General features: G+C 41.3%; 1 protein-coding gene across 7 annotated transcripts in view; it reads left to right on the top strand.

Annotated features, from left to right (window-relative positions):
* Window positions 1–14,141, top strand: part of NRCAM (neuronal cell adhesion molecule) — a 78,321-nt gene that overhangs the window by 53,167 nt on the left and 11,013 nt on the right. For 4 of the 7 annotated variants that reach the window (XM_077758324.1, XM_077758323.1, XM_077758322.1 and 1 more), the window contains 2 exons: window positions 100–276; window positions 1,345–1,404. In XM_077758324.1, the coding sequence (XP_077614450.1) occupies window positions 100–276; window positions 1,345–1,394 (227 nt within the window). In that variant the 3' untranslated portion in view covers window positions 1,395–1,404. Of the gene's footprint in view, window positions 1–99; window positions 297–1,344; window positions 1,405–8,669; window positions 8,677–12,230; window positions 12,345–13,165; window positions 13,245–14,141 lie in introns of those variants that run through there. The other 3 variants (XM_077758327.1, XM_077758326.1, XM_077758325.1) reach the window with 1 other exon arrangement.

Genomic DNA, 14,141 nt, shown 5'->3' with positions numbered 1-14,141 from the left:
TTTTTTATTTATTTATTTATTTATTTTTATTTTTTTATTTTTTTTTTAATTTTTTTAAATTTTTTTAAATTTCATTTATGTATTTTTTCTTATCGCCAGTCAACAGCACACATGAATTAGGCCCACTGGTGGACCTGAAAATTCCTGCCAACAAGACACGCTGGACTTTAAAAAATTTAAATTTCAGCACGCGGTATAAGTTTTATTTCTACGCTCAGACAGCAGCAGGATCGGGGAGCCAGATAACAGAGGAGGCGGTGACCACCGTGGACGAAGGTAAGCTGGGTATGTATAACGTTCGTGTCGCTATGAGGGTCGCGAGACAAAAAGCTGTAACCTCAGTGGACGCCTTCTCCTTCCTCCTTCCCACGGGGCACCCATCTTTCCCAACGAATGCAGACGCCGGTTTGCAGTTTCTCACCCCAACGTCTATACACTCAATTCTTGAACCCATATTAGAATAACTTTTTGATATTTGCTTTCCACGTCTGTGTGAAATTTTTAAGCTTCCATTAAAATGTAATGACAGTATTTTGCCACACGTGAATTCAAAGTTCAAGGCCACGTTTTTTCCTGTCTACAGCTTTGCACGTATACATACACACACAGGCACATCCACGTACATGCAGTATACAGATATGTGCACTCCCTGTGTACACATACATACACATCTGTATACAAATAAATAAATGTAATTCTCGTTCTGGTCTTGACGCACCAAAAAATCATTTTCTGGGCCACATACTGATTTAGATTTTCCAGTAAGAAATATGAAACCGCTATTAAATAGTGCATTGATTTTGTGTTTGAGCACAGGACTTTGTATTTCTCTGCCATCGACTGCGGAGAAAGCAAAATAGTCCCAGTAGCGTCTATAGAAGAGGCATGAATGCTTCCTTTCATATCTTAAGGCATTACTTTGAAAAAAAATGAGATTCAATGAAAATTCCCAAAAATATTATAAAAGATTTTCTGATTTTTGCATGTCTCTAAAGCTTAGAATTGCTTAAGGGTGACGTATTTGATTATCTGCCATAGCATAAGGAAATGACGTTTCAACCCAACCATTGGTTTGAAGTCCCGTAAGACTTGTTACATAATAGACAGATATGAATAATGAGCCTTAAGTTGTGTGTGGATTTGATTACTGGGTTAGCTCGGGGACACCAGCGTATCTGTATCCCCTGTACCTGACTTGGTACACCTCTTTCTCCTTGCATGCTTTGGCCTTTTAAAAAGTGTTTTTATATCGCTTTACATGCTCCTGGGTGTGTTACATCTAACTATACAGTGTCATGTTTCTGTTTCCCTTCATTAAAGCCGGTATTCTCCCGCCTGATGTAGGTGCAGGCAAAGGTAAAATAATTCATCTGCATGACTTTATACATGTCTGAAATTTGCAATGTTGAACATGGCGAAGTGCAGCATGGGTTAAAAAAAAAAAAAAAAGATACGAAATGAGCTTTGAAACACCAAACGGAAGAGAAGGTCTTGGAAGACCTTGGCTTTAAAATTCACGTCTAGTTTTGTTTACAAGGAGAAAACCTCACACTGAATTCTACTTACACGTTTTCTCAAGACCTCTCCCTAGTCCAAACCCTAATCCTACTTCTAATGATGTGACCGTGGCTGGATCAGACGGGACCCAAACTGTGTCTTGTTGCAAATCCTCCGTGTGGCCACACCACATGTTCAGGGTTCAGAAATATCAGTCCTGCGATGAAAACAGCCTGGAAGAACTCGGATCAACCGAGCCTTCCATTCTCACCTGATGTAGCTCTGCTCCTTATAGACATATCCTACACTTGGCCGACATTACACGACACCGTCCATTTGGCGTTTCCGACTGGCCCGGGGCCCACAGTCCCCTCCCCAGGACTGGCTCCGAGCGAGTCCTCTGGTCGAGCCTGCATGCTCCATCCCATCCTGTCTTCACCAGATGCACAAGTCTCTTCCCCCTGGGGGACAGCCAACCTGTACTTTCGTGTCTCTCAGCTGTCTGGGTGAGAAAGGTGTGTTGGGAGAGAGGTGCTCGGATTCCCTGTGGTACGTCTTCCACATGAGACGGTTCTAAAGATGCCTCAGTCTTTGGCTCTTGGTTATTGGTTTATCTGTTAGCTTTTTTTTTTTAAGTTTATTTATTTATTTTAAGAGAGAAAGAGAGTGAGCGAGCATGCATGCACGCAGGGCAGGGGCTGAGAGAAGAGGAGAGAGAATCCCAAGCAGACTCTGTGCTGTCACTACAATGCCCAGCGTGGGGCTCGATCTCATGACCGTGAGATCATGACCTGAGCTAAAATCAAGAGTCAGACGCGTAACCGACTGAGCCGCCCAGGCGCACCGATCTGTTAGAGTTCCTGCCACAGGGCACTGTATTCATGTGGTGCCCCCTGGCCAGGGGGTGTCTGGGACTTTGACACACTTGAGTACAAATAGCAAAGAAGAAGCAGGCTAAGAGAAACAAGTGCTTTGCCAGAAAATACCCAGGTCTTGTAAGCGTAGGCCTGATACAGATCTTCCAGTTTTGCAGAGATCTGTTTATATTCGTAGCCTTGGTAAATTGTAAAATGTAGATCAGATAGATTTTGAAGTGACTGCATAAGAACTGTAGCCATTTTCAGGAATCTTAATAGTGTCGTAGATGTGATTTTAGACTTCAAAGAAGAAGGCTGTAAAAATTCAGAATGCCCACAGTACTGAAGAAAGATGGAACTCTCTTTTACACGTATGCACCTTGCCTGGGAGAATTAGGTATCGATTAAAATCCTTGGTTTTATTCAATCGTTCACTGCTATGCTCCGCTGGTAACCTTCCGTGGAAGCTTCCAGAGAAAGCCTGGCCTCTTTCCCCAGGCAGTGGACGCACGTGCCCCCAGGGCTCTGCCCCGAGCTGGTAGCTGAGTGATTGTGCTGTAACAGGGCGCCATGTTAGAAGAGTCTGCACTCCCTGGGCGGGTCAGGGTGGGGGATTACTCCCTGATGTTAATGAACTAACACTAATTTAAAGAAATTTTTATTAAAATCATTTAGGTTCTACCATTTAATGGTACTAACTCGAAGTGTGAGTTACTTAGGATTATGGAGAAAAAATGGACTGTCAGAAGGTTCGCGAAGCACCTGATGCTGAAATCTGATGGAGCTCAATGAAGAAGATAAATAGTGCTTAAATATTTTTTAAAACCCACACCTAATGTGATTTGCAACCTTGCTTCAACCTTGTTTCTTTTAGTAGTGCACTGGGAAGTAAACATTGCTTGCCTAAAATGATGGCATTTGCCGTAAGACTTTCAACTGCTCAAGAATAATTGGTTATCCTGGATTCCTCTTCCTTAAAAATATTTTTTTTTCAATCTAAGCATGAATTCTCTCCTCTTTCTGTTCTCTAAGTTCTTTCTAAATGTTGATACTTTTATGTGTGTTTATGTGTGTTTTAGTTTCTACTTTAATTTTTTAATGTTTATTTACTTTATTTTGGAGACAGACACAGAGCACGAGAGCGGGAGGGGCAGAGAGAGAGGGAGACCCCGAATCCGCAGCAGCTCCAGGCTCCGAGCTGTCAGCACAGAGCCCGACGCGGGGCTCGAACTCATGGACCATGAGATTATGACCCAAGCCAAAGTCGAATGCTCAACCGACTGAGCCACCCAGACCGCCCTTAGTTTTTACTTTAAAGGCAGATGAAGGAAAGGAAGAGGAAGCACTGAGAAAAAACATGCACGGCTTCCTCCACTGGGGACACATCAGCCTCTACCGGTTTTAGTTCACCTCTGATTGAAGGGGAAAGGAGACGCCTCTGGGTTTACTTTTTTTTTTTTTCTTACAGATTTTAAGAGATGTTAATGAAACCCAAGCCTGCAAATACATACATACAGGATTACTTAAACTGCTAAGTAGAGTCCACGAGAAGGCTGTTAGCTGACCCTTTCTCTCAGCAGTCCTTTGTTTGAACATGGACACAGACCTGACATCTTTAGGGTCATTTATGTAGCTCTGTGCCCTTGATTGGGTAAAGCCGTCAGCATCTGTATAAAAGTTACTGTTTTTCAGCTGCGTCTGTTCAATTTCTGTGTCCCTTTAAAGGGATAATTTCTGTGTCCCTTTAAATAGTTTCGGGATCCGGGATTCTAGGAAACAGATCTGTGAAGGCATCTATGGAAATGAACCAGAAACACCCAAATAATGGATCTGAGTTCTGGTCTCGGTGTTGCTGATGTGTGGACACCACTTTATCCATAGCCTTTTACTTCCTCAGCCTCAGGACCGGCCACCAGAACACTGTTGTGAGGGAACTCGCTGGGGTGCAGGAATAGGGAGGAACTAACTGGCAGCTCAGGAACTGAATGTAGTTAGCAGCCGACTGTGGTCAGCCAGTTAGGACTGAACTGCATTGGGTACCGAGAAGCTGGTGACGCATCCTCTCTGTGGCCAGACTCTCACTGGATAATTATGCCAGAGGTGGTCCCACCACAGCCAGTGAGGTCAAGAAACAAGGAAAAGCTAAAGAATAAGTAAACAAAAATCGGGTTTAAAGTTTGGCCTGAAGAACAACAACAGAAAGATGATATAAAGGGTTCAGTCGGTTCAACAACTGATGTCTTTCTGGCCCATAAAATGCACCAGGCTTTTTGAAGGGACTGTGTAACAGGAGAGTAAGACAGGCCTTGCCTTTGATATGCTGAAAATCTAGCAGGTGAGACCAACAATTAAAAAAAAAAAAGATGATACTTGTAGTCCTTTGGCTGGCATGTCAAGAAAGTAGATGAGTGGAGAGTAAAAGCAAGGAGCGTTGGATTTTCTGCACTAAAAGTACAATATCTTCTCTGAGGAGAAGCTAAGTGAGGGCACCCAGGTAGCTCAGTTGGTTAAGTGTCCGACTTTGGCTCAGGTCATGATCTCGCAGTTCGTGGGCTCGAGCCCCGCGTCGGGCTCTGTGCTGACAGCTCAGCTCCCGGAGCCTGTTTCAGATTCTGTGTCTCCCTCTCTCTCTGCCCCTCCCCAACTCACGCTCTGTCTCTCTTTGAAAAATAAATAAACATTTAGAAAAATTATAAAGGATAAGCTAAATGGTCTACGTCTTCTGAAAGTATTTCACTGTGGTTCTGCCTTGACATCTTCCATAAATACACCAAGATTGAACTCCTCAGTTCCATGATTCTGAAACTGTTTTAAAGAAAAGTAATGTTTTGCCTGGGATCTTTGCAACTGATGTTTTACATAACTGTTCATATATACTGTCTCTGTTAATTGATCATATTCCTATCATTCTCTATTCCTTTAAGAGGAAAATCTCTGAGAGAGAGAGAGAGGGAGACACAGAATCTGAAGCAGCTCCAGGCTCTGAGCTGTCAGCACAGAGCCCGACGCGGGGCTCAAACTCATGAACCGTGAGATCATGGCCTGAGCCAAAGTCGGACGTTCAACCGACTGAGCCACCCAGTCGTCCCGAGCATGTGAACTTTTATGTTGAATATGGTGTAGCTGGCAGTAAGAAACAGTTTCATTACCCAGTTGTTAATTTAGGAGGTTTATTTTAAGAGAGTAAGAACATTTTTAAGGATTTCCTATGGATCATTCTGAAAGATAGCTCGATCTGATTAAATAAGTCATATTTGTCTATAAAATTTATAGTGAACTAAACCACTAAACTACATATTTTATACATAGCTAGGAGTTTCTTTTGTTGATGTCATTAAAAACCAGGGGACATAATACATTCCATTGCATATGTTATTTTCATACCTTGGTGTTTAAAACTGTTCTATACCCACAACGTGTAAATAAGAGTATTCAGCTTTTGCTGTATTACTCTTACAGCTTTTGCTGTATCTGTAAGTACACATAGAAAAGAAGAAAAATTGGTTCTAATTGGCCCTTGAAAAAGCAAGAGGCACACTGACCTAAAAGTAGTCATTTTGCAACACTGCCCAACAGAATCTGATCAGAAATTGCAGAAAATTAACACTTTGAGGGAGCATCCATTATATTTCACTGTTTATTATATTCCCAAGTCAGGAACTCTGCTTACATCCTGGCCACACCCACCAGGAGACGGGGCCACTTTAATTTTTAGCAATTAATGCAAACCCGTGCCTCTACCTCAGTGCATCATTCTCTGCACGGAATAAACTGGGCAGCCAATGAGCGTTTGTGACATGTTGACTATTGTCCAACTTTCTGTTCAGGCCTTTATCATGAAAGTAACTATGTTTAGAAATAACTATTCCTTTAGGAAAATTAATACTTGGGAAAGGTCTGAGTCAATAACTTGGATACATTTGAAGGCATTTAAGTTCATCAAAAGATTCATCTTGTGATCCTTAAAACACAATTCTTTCCATGGTTCACTTAACCTATTTAATGTACAACAATTCTTTTTATAAATATCATTAGAGAAACTTAGTAGTTTCATAAGGCAAAGTTCAGATAAAGAAGAAGACTTAATTATAGTGGGAATGGGGGTACCTGGCTGGCTCAGTCAGTAGAACATCCAGTTCTTGATCTTGAGGTCATGAGTTTGGGCCCCACGTTGGGTGTAGAGATCACCTAAATACATTTTTTAAAAAACCTTTAAAAAAATTACAGTGGAGGGGCACCTAGGTGGCTCAGTTGGTTAAGTGTCCGACTTTGGTTCAGGTCATGATCTCATGGTTCATGAGTTCGAGCCCCACGTCAGGCTCAGTGCTGACAGCTCAGAGCCTGGAGCCTGCTTCAGATTCTGTCTCTCTCTCTCACTCTCTCGCTCTCAAAGAATAAATAAACATTAAAAATTTTTTTAAAAATTACGCAGGAATGTATACATTTATGCAGTCTGGATATCCAGTCAACTTTTCTTTGAGGATATTTTCATGTAGTGTTTCATTTTAGCTGATTTATTTGACATAACTAGATGTATAAGACTCTAAGATGATAAACCTAAGCATCCTTGATTTTTTGGTTTTAGCCCGTGCAGAATTTCCCTTGCTTGAAGCATTACGTGACTCCCAGCTCTTTAACATATTCAAATTAGTGTTCTTGCAAATTTCCCATAGGCAAAGAGGAAGGGAGGAAGGAAGAAACCGTAAATGGTTCTCAGAGCTTCTTTGGGTTAAAGGGTCGGATGCCAGGACCATACCCAGTGTGAGTTGGTGCGGAGGGGACTCTGGTTTTGTGAGCTCAGAGGATGTGTTGAGACAGGCCCGGGGGAGGGTGGGCACCACCCTCGTTGTGGCCCCTCCTCAGGGGTGACGCCACGGAGCGGTCCACTTGGACACTGGGGACCAGTGGAGTGTGTCATGCGTAGGGCCATGAATGCCTTTGTGTGAGGCCCAGCTGGGTTGGGAGTTTGGGTTTTTCATCATCGTTGGCTCTTTATACCAAATGAATGAGAAAATTCAAATCACAGTATAGACAAAAACCCTTACAAAAACAGAGGTACAAATGACTCTTACCTTATGTAGGTAATTCAATTTTTCACATCATGTACACGTGAAAATTCTCCCTTGGAGTGAGGACAGAATTTTTTAAATGCTTCTGAAGCTAAAATAACTCATTGATAAAGTCACAGTTTTTTATGTCAAAGGGGACTGGAATCCAGCAGAACCCTGCAGTCTGACGAGGCAACAGATGTGAAGATTATCATACTTGAATAGAATAAGAAATTGTTCGAATTGCGCATATCATTGCTACCACACCATATTTGACCGCATCATTTTTGTTATTTGAACAGTGTCCTAAAACACCAGAAATGGTTGACGTTTCTAAAATAAGGAAAATTGCTCATGTGAGATGCAAGAATATTCATATTAACACATAGATGAAACACAATCCCTGCTTACTTAGAGACGGGCTGTGTGGACGTGCTCACTTTGTGATCCGTCCATCCGTGTTATCACGTTCAGTTGCTTCCTGCATTCTTGACGAGATGCTGAGTTTGCTGTGGAACCCAGAGGCAAAATGCATTTTGTGTGTGTTTTTCATTACATAAGAATTATAATTTTTAAAATCATGGGGCACCTGAGTGGCTCAGTTGGTTAAGGGCCCAACTACGGCTCGGGTCGTGATCTCGCCGTTCCCGAATGACAGCCCCGTGTCGGGCTCTGTGCTGACAGCTCAGGGCCTGGAGCTGCTTCAGATTCTGTGTCTCCCTCTCTCTCTGCCCTCCCCTGCTCATGCTCTCTCTCTCTCTCTCTCTCTCTCTTTCTCTCAAGAATGAATAAACATTTTAAAAAATGTTTTAAGTCATGTATCATTTATAAGATCTATAATTACGAGCGACTTTTAAAAAAGAAATCAAAGGTAATATTCGCTAGCTTATTAAACTACATTTTAAATTATTCATGAGCAAAAGTCATGTTAGAGGAGAAAGCCACCCTTTTGCTCTTCTGTCCCTTGTGTATCCCTCGTATCCACTGTGTAAAGAGTTCTAGGGAAGTAGTGCATTAACCTGCAAAGAGGACTATCCATTCACAGTTACTATTACAGGGTGTTTTTTGTTATCAATGGCTTTTAATTTCAAAATACCGAAAGCTTAAGGAGACATTTGTTCATTTATGGCTAGAATGGTAACATAGTAATGGCCTAGTGTTTATCAGCTCAGATCTATACCGGGTGACTGATTTTCATGGCTTTTCTCATTCAGATCTTCTTCTTCTTTTTTTTTTAATTTTTTAATGTTTATTTTTTTTGAGAGAGAGACAGAGTGCGAGTGGGGGAGGGGCAGAGAGAGACACACACACACACAGACTCTGAAGCAGGCTCCAGGCGCTGAGCCATCAGCGCAGAGCCTGACGTGGGGCTCGAACCCACACACTGTAGATCATCATGACCTGAGCCTAAGTCGACGCTTAACCAACTGAGTCACCCAGGCGCCCCTCTTTTGTGAATCTCCTTACCATGACACCACCTCTGCCTTTTACAGTCTGGATTCTTAACGCATATTTCTTAAATTTTTCCCATGACACAAACTGAAAACACATCAGATGAGACCGTGAGTGGTGTGCGGATGCTGTGTTTCTCTGCCCACACTCCTGTGAGGACCCCGCCTCCTCCTCCTCGCCTCTGTCTCCCATCAGTGCCTCTCTTCGCGGATATCACAAAGGGTGTAGCACAGATTTGCTTTTACTGGGCCCAGGTTTATTTTGTCAACTGTCTTCAGCCAAGGAAATACTTTGCTTTTTTTTAAATGTTTATTTATTTTTGGAAAAGAGAGCACAAGCCAGAGAGGGACGGAAAGAGGGGGACAGAGGATCTGAAGCAGGCTCTGAGCTGTCTGCACAGAGCCCAGTGTGGGGCTTGAACTCACAAACCATGAGATCATGACCTGACCCAAAGTCAGATGCTCAACTGACTAAGCCACTCAGGCACCCCTGATTTCCTCTTTCTGTACATTTCTAACTATTTTAATTCAAGAGGACATTTTTACGCTTAATGGATTCTTCATAAATAGCTATCTATTAGCTCTGTCTCTTGCACATTATTATTCTAATTCAAGAACGTTGCCTCAGAGACCTACGACCACAGAGCACAGGTTATCCGGGAGACATCAAGCTATGCGCTAGCAGAACACTTAATGAAAACTGACTTGCAGGAAACAAAGCAAATTTTATTCCTCTGGCTTATTTTCTTTTTTCACATTCTTTATATTTGTCTGTTTGTTGAATGTATTGCTCTATGGATTACTCAAGTAATGCATGACCATAATTTTATTTTAAAGGTGTAAATAAAGTGAAAATCCCCTTTAATCCTACAAATACCTGCCCAATGGAACTCAGATTCAAGAAGAAAAAGCCCCACAGGCTTTAGTGTGTGTGTGTGTGTGTGTGAGTGTGTGTGCGCGCGCGCGCGCGTGCGTGCGCACGCAGGCACACAGGGGTGTGCACGTGTGTATGTGTGCATTTGATGCACAAGGGTAGCCATGACTTGGGTTTGTATGAGCATCTGCAGTTAAGATGACCTCAGAGTGTCCTAGGAAGAGTCGAAGCCTCTTGTAGTTACTCTGGTCTTTAGACCCCTTATGTGGATGAGAAGTCAGTAGAAGTCCTTTTCACTTATATAATTTTTGTTTTATGTCAACTTCTGGTGCACTAGTGTGTGTATCTGTGAGCATACACACACATGCTTCTGCTGACGTGCTGTGTCTGCCTCATCTTAAACAGTGGGATTGTGAAATATTGATACGAAAAGTATCCAATGTTTTTTGGACATAGAGGTAAAAGGTCAAGATCAATTTGGACATTCCCTCATCGACTATCAAGGAAACATTTCCACTTTCCGTGTAGTTACCCAGTAGCCACCTGCCAGGAGGAAGTTCAGTTTGGGCAACCCCCATCTTTCTGAGACCACGTCTGTGCTGGCACTTGAGTATCTCATTGCATTTTGCCCTTATTCGTTGTATTTAACTGGATGGAAAATGTAAAAGGCTATCAATGATTGAGCATCCTGGAAACAAGGACTCTTTAACGTCAATCAGAGGCTCGATAGACTTACACCAGTTGGTTTGGGGTTCAATTTTGGAGAAAAAGCACACCATCAAAGACCAGGTGCAAATTGAAAGAAATGTATTGCCAAGGAGTATGTCATGATGGACTTTTAACGTCTTACCTGTCTCAGAATGGAAAGTCTTTATAGCATTTTGTTTTTTGTAAAGACTTCTGCAGATATGGTGTCTGGATGTGTTTTCTGGAAGGCATTATAGCAGTAGAGCATACTGGCTAGTATGAGTTGATTCCCCATGCCCACCTCAAAGGATTACAGAAGATGTTGCCCTCAGCCTAATGCCAGTGATAGTAAGCGTTTCAGAATGTTCGCTGTCATTATCACTGCCTTTCTCTTCATCTTCGTCATCATGATTATGGTGTGGGTGTGGAGGGAGGCCACTGCCTAGACTCCTGCCTTGGTTCTGTCTAGTTGTGACACAACTCAAAACCCCTCTAGCCAATGAGGCACAGAGGGAGATTGAGAGAGGCTACTGGCATGTGATTTATATTTCGGATCACGTATTTCCACTTCCCATTGAATTTTTTAAACACACACACACACACACTCTTCACATTCTTCATCCTTGATTTTTAGGCATTTCAGTTTTCTCCCTCTACTTTGTGTGGAGAAAAATAAGGCGATGAGGTGCTATTTTGGCAACAGAGAGCTGACCCTGGGATACGTGTAGCCATGTTAGTTTCTGATCACATTACCCAATCCAACCACGTTAAGTGCGTTCAAAAGAAACTCAATCAGATTGAAAGCACGATGTAGGCATGCTTATGAATCAAAAGAAGAAAACCTTTTATTTTGATTATGGTCAAAAAATAATAATAAAAGCCTTTTAAAAAAAGTTTCATACCAATTTATTTAAACAAATCCTCACCAACATGTCTGAATGGCCATTGATGCTGCACTTTGTCCCATTTAATTGACACTTTTGAATAATACCAGAAATGCTAATTATTATGTTTTCCTTAGGATATTTGCATACTGTGACTAGTTGCATAAGGGGCTTCACATTTATTGACTCAAACAGAATAGATGAAGACTAAGAGTATGTATACATGTGAATGAGTATTTTCTCTTTAAGCTGGTCATTGATTCCAATAATGATTTCCCTGATCAAGATACCTTTCAAAGGCTTTTAAATGGATCCTAAGCAATAATGAATATTGAATATTGAATATTGATCCTTTGAGGTAAATTGGATTTTTCTCAGTAATTTCCAAAAATCTTTTAGAACCAGCTCTTATAAATGAGATGAACAACAAATCTAAAGAATGTTCTAGGTGCAAATTGAGATGTTCTACAAAATAATAAGTCTGGTTATCTTATGTGGACAGGTTTTGTGTGTGGAAAGTTTTCTACTTAAAGAAGATATATAAAACATGTTGAAAAATGGCAATACCGTTGCAATGATATTTTAGCCCCCAAAAGCAGTTCCTTTGAAGGAAAAATACTCCATTAGATGTATACATTCTGTTCTGTTTAAAACTCAGTCTTCCATCCTTATTGTACTTAATGTACAATTTATTTACAGACCATACTTTTAAAAACTGGCTTGGGACTATGTTTCTGTTGAGAATATATAGTTAAAATAACCATGAGCATGATGTTTAGCAGGATTCATTAGCATTTGGTGGCATTAGTATTCAGATTTTGCTGTTTGAATTTTTTTTTAATTCATGAAGATTTTGCAGAGTCTTTGTATCACTCCTGCTTTATCAAAACTGCCAGACTGCAATTTGGGGCCACATGTAAGATGCATAAAAGCTCAAATGCTATGGTNGGGCTGGTTCATTGGTCTGATGTGTGCCTTTTCTCTCCTTGTGTTAATTTTGCTCATCGTTTGCTTCATCAGAAGAAACAAGGGCGGCAAATACCCAGGTAGGAAAGAAAGCGTAAAATCGCCGTATTGTGCTGCATAATTATCCTAAACTAAAAAGAAATGATGAGAGTGATCATGTAGCTTGCAGTAGTGTATTTTCCCAGAGCCACAAATTTGGATGCTCTGTCCAAACCATTTTCGATCCCATTTTTTTAATATAATGGGAGCCTGAACACGGTCAAGGATCAGAAGGTGTTTGGTGGAGTAAATTAAACTGTTCTCAGAAGATATTCGTGACTCTGCTTCCTTAGGCTCCGCAAATATCCTGGGTGCTAAAACAGCACCTGAAACCACCAGGCTGAAGGGAAGGTACATGGAAGTCTTCTGGAGAAAGGAGTGCACGAACTGAGTCTTGATATCGTGACCTGTAACATTGCTTTTCCCCTCTAGTTAATGTTTTGTTCAATTTAGTGGATCCAGTGAATTTCTGTTTACCTAGCCATTTCCTTGTCAGTGACAAGAAAACAAAAATCTGCATTAGAATAGATTTTCTGAAATGATTTGTAACCTGGACTATTGTAAATAAATAGATTGGTCCGATAGGGGAGAAATCTCAGAAACTTAAAGCTTAATCCTTCATCAGTATGATGCGCACGGAAGCCAACTTTATAGGTTAACAAATGTCCATCCTATTGGGTTGTCTCAGAGAGCCTGAAACAGCAAAGTATATGCGTGGCCACATAACGCATCTGGCTGTATGATGTCCACTGTGTGTAGAACCAGTTTCCACTGCCATACATCTCAGAGAGTGCACTCTTTAAAACTTTCAACAGGGAAATGCAGAATCCGTAGATAATATTATCGCTTTGAAATGTTTTAGTTAAAGAAAAGGAAGACGCTCATGCCGATCCTGAAATCCAGCCTATGAAGGAAGACGATGGCACTTTTGGAGAATACAGGTGAGCCACTGCTTCTCAGACTCCCTTAGCCTTCCCTTCCCCACGCAGACTCTCCGCTCGTACAGACAGACCCCCTCCGACAGGATTCAGCCAGGAACAAGCTCTGTGGCCGTTCATATTTTCCTCAAGTATTAGTTTAGAAACACATCCATGCCTACATGTTTACGCATCCCTCACAATGAAAATGGTCCCACTTTTCATTAAGAGATAAGTTTCCATTTTGGTCATAGGGTTGGTGATGGAGTGTCTCCCACTCTGCCATATTTTCCCAGAGGCATGGCTGCCATACTGCTCAAACTTGGAAAGGCTGGTGTGTTATGATCAGAGTTAAAACAACAATAAAAACCTTACAAAACCTGCATTATACAAGATACAATACCTGTAATGCTCTTAGAAAATTGGTATTCCTCTTTTTAATCCTGGATTTGATGCTCGTTTTCCAAAATAAATACCTATCTACCCTGGCCATTAGTCATGAAAGGATGGCAAGGTTGTTTTAGAAGCTGTAAACTATTGAGACTATCATAGCCCTCTAGTCTATGCGTTAACACACAGAACTCTGATAATACATTCTCGGCATGGTCCCATCATTGAGGACAAATTTTAACACAGCCTATGTGCTAAGTAATGAAAAGAGAGAGAGGGGAAGAGAAACTCTTTAAATAAAGATATCCTTGCCTAAAAGTTACTTGTCTTTTTAAAAAGAGATAGAAGAGATAATTGATTACTTTAAGCGTGCTTAAAAACAGAAAGAAACTGTGGAGTTATTCATTTAAAACATTGGGATTTGGGTGGTCCAAAAGAACACTTCTCTTTATAAAACGCTTCTAGACCTTGTTTTTTTCCTTCTATAACCCTCTTGATTATAAAATTATAGTCCTTTAAATATGCACTGAG

This window comes from Crocuta crocuta, unplaced genomic scaffold, assembly GCF_008692635.1.
Source record: "Crocuta crocuta isolate KB4526 unplaced genomic scaffold, BGI_CrCroc_1.0 scaffold103, whole genome shotgun sequence".
NCBI lineage: Eukaryota > Metazoa > Chordata > Mammalia > Carnivora > Hyaenidae > Crocuta > Crocuta crocuta.
The sequence above is the reverse complement of the archived record's forward strand: the minus strand, read 5'-3'. Positions and strand labels throughout refer to the sequence as shown.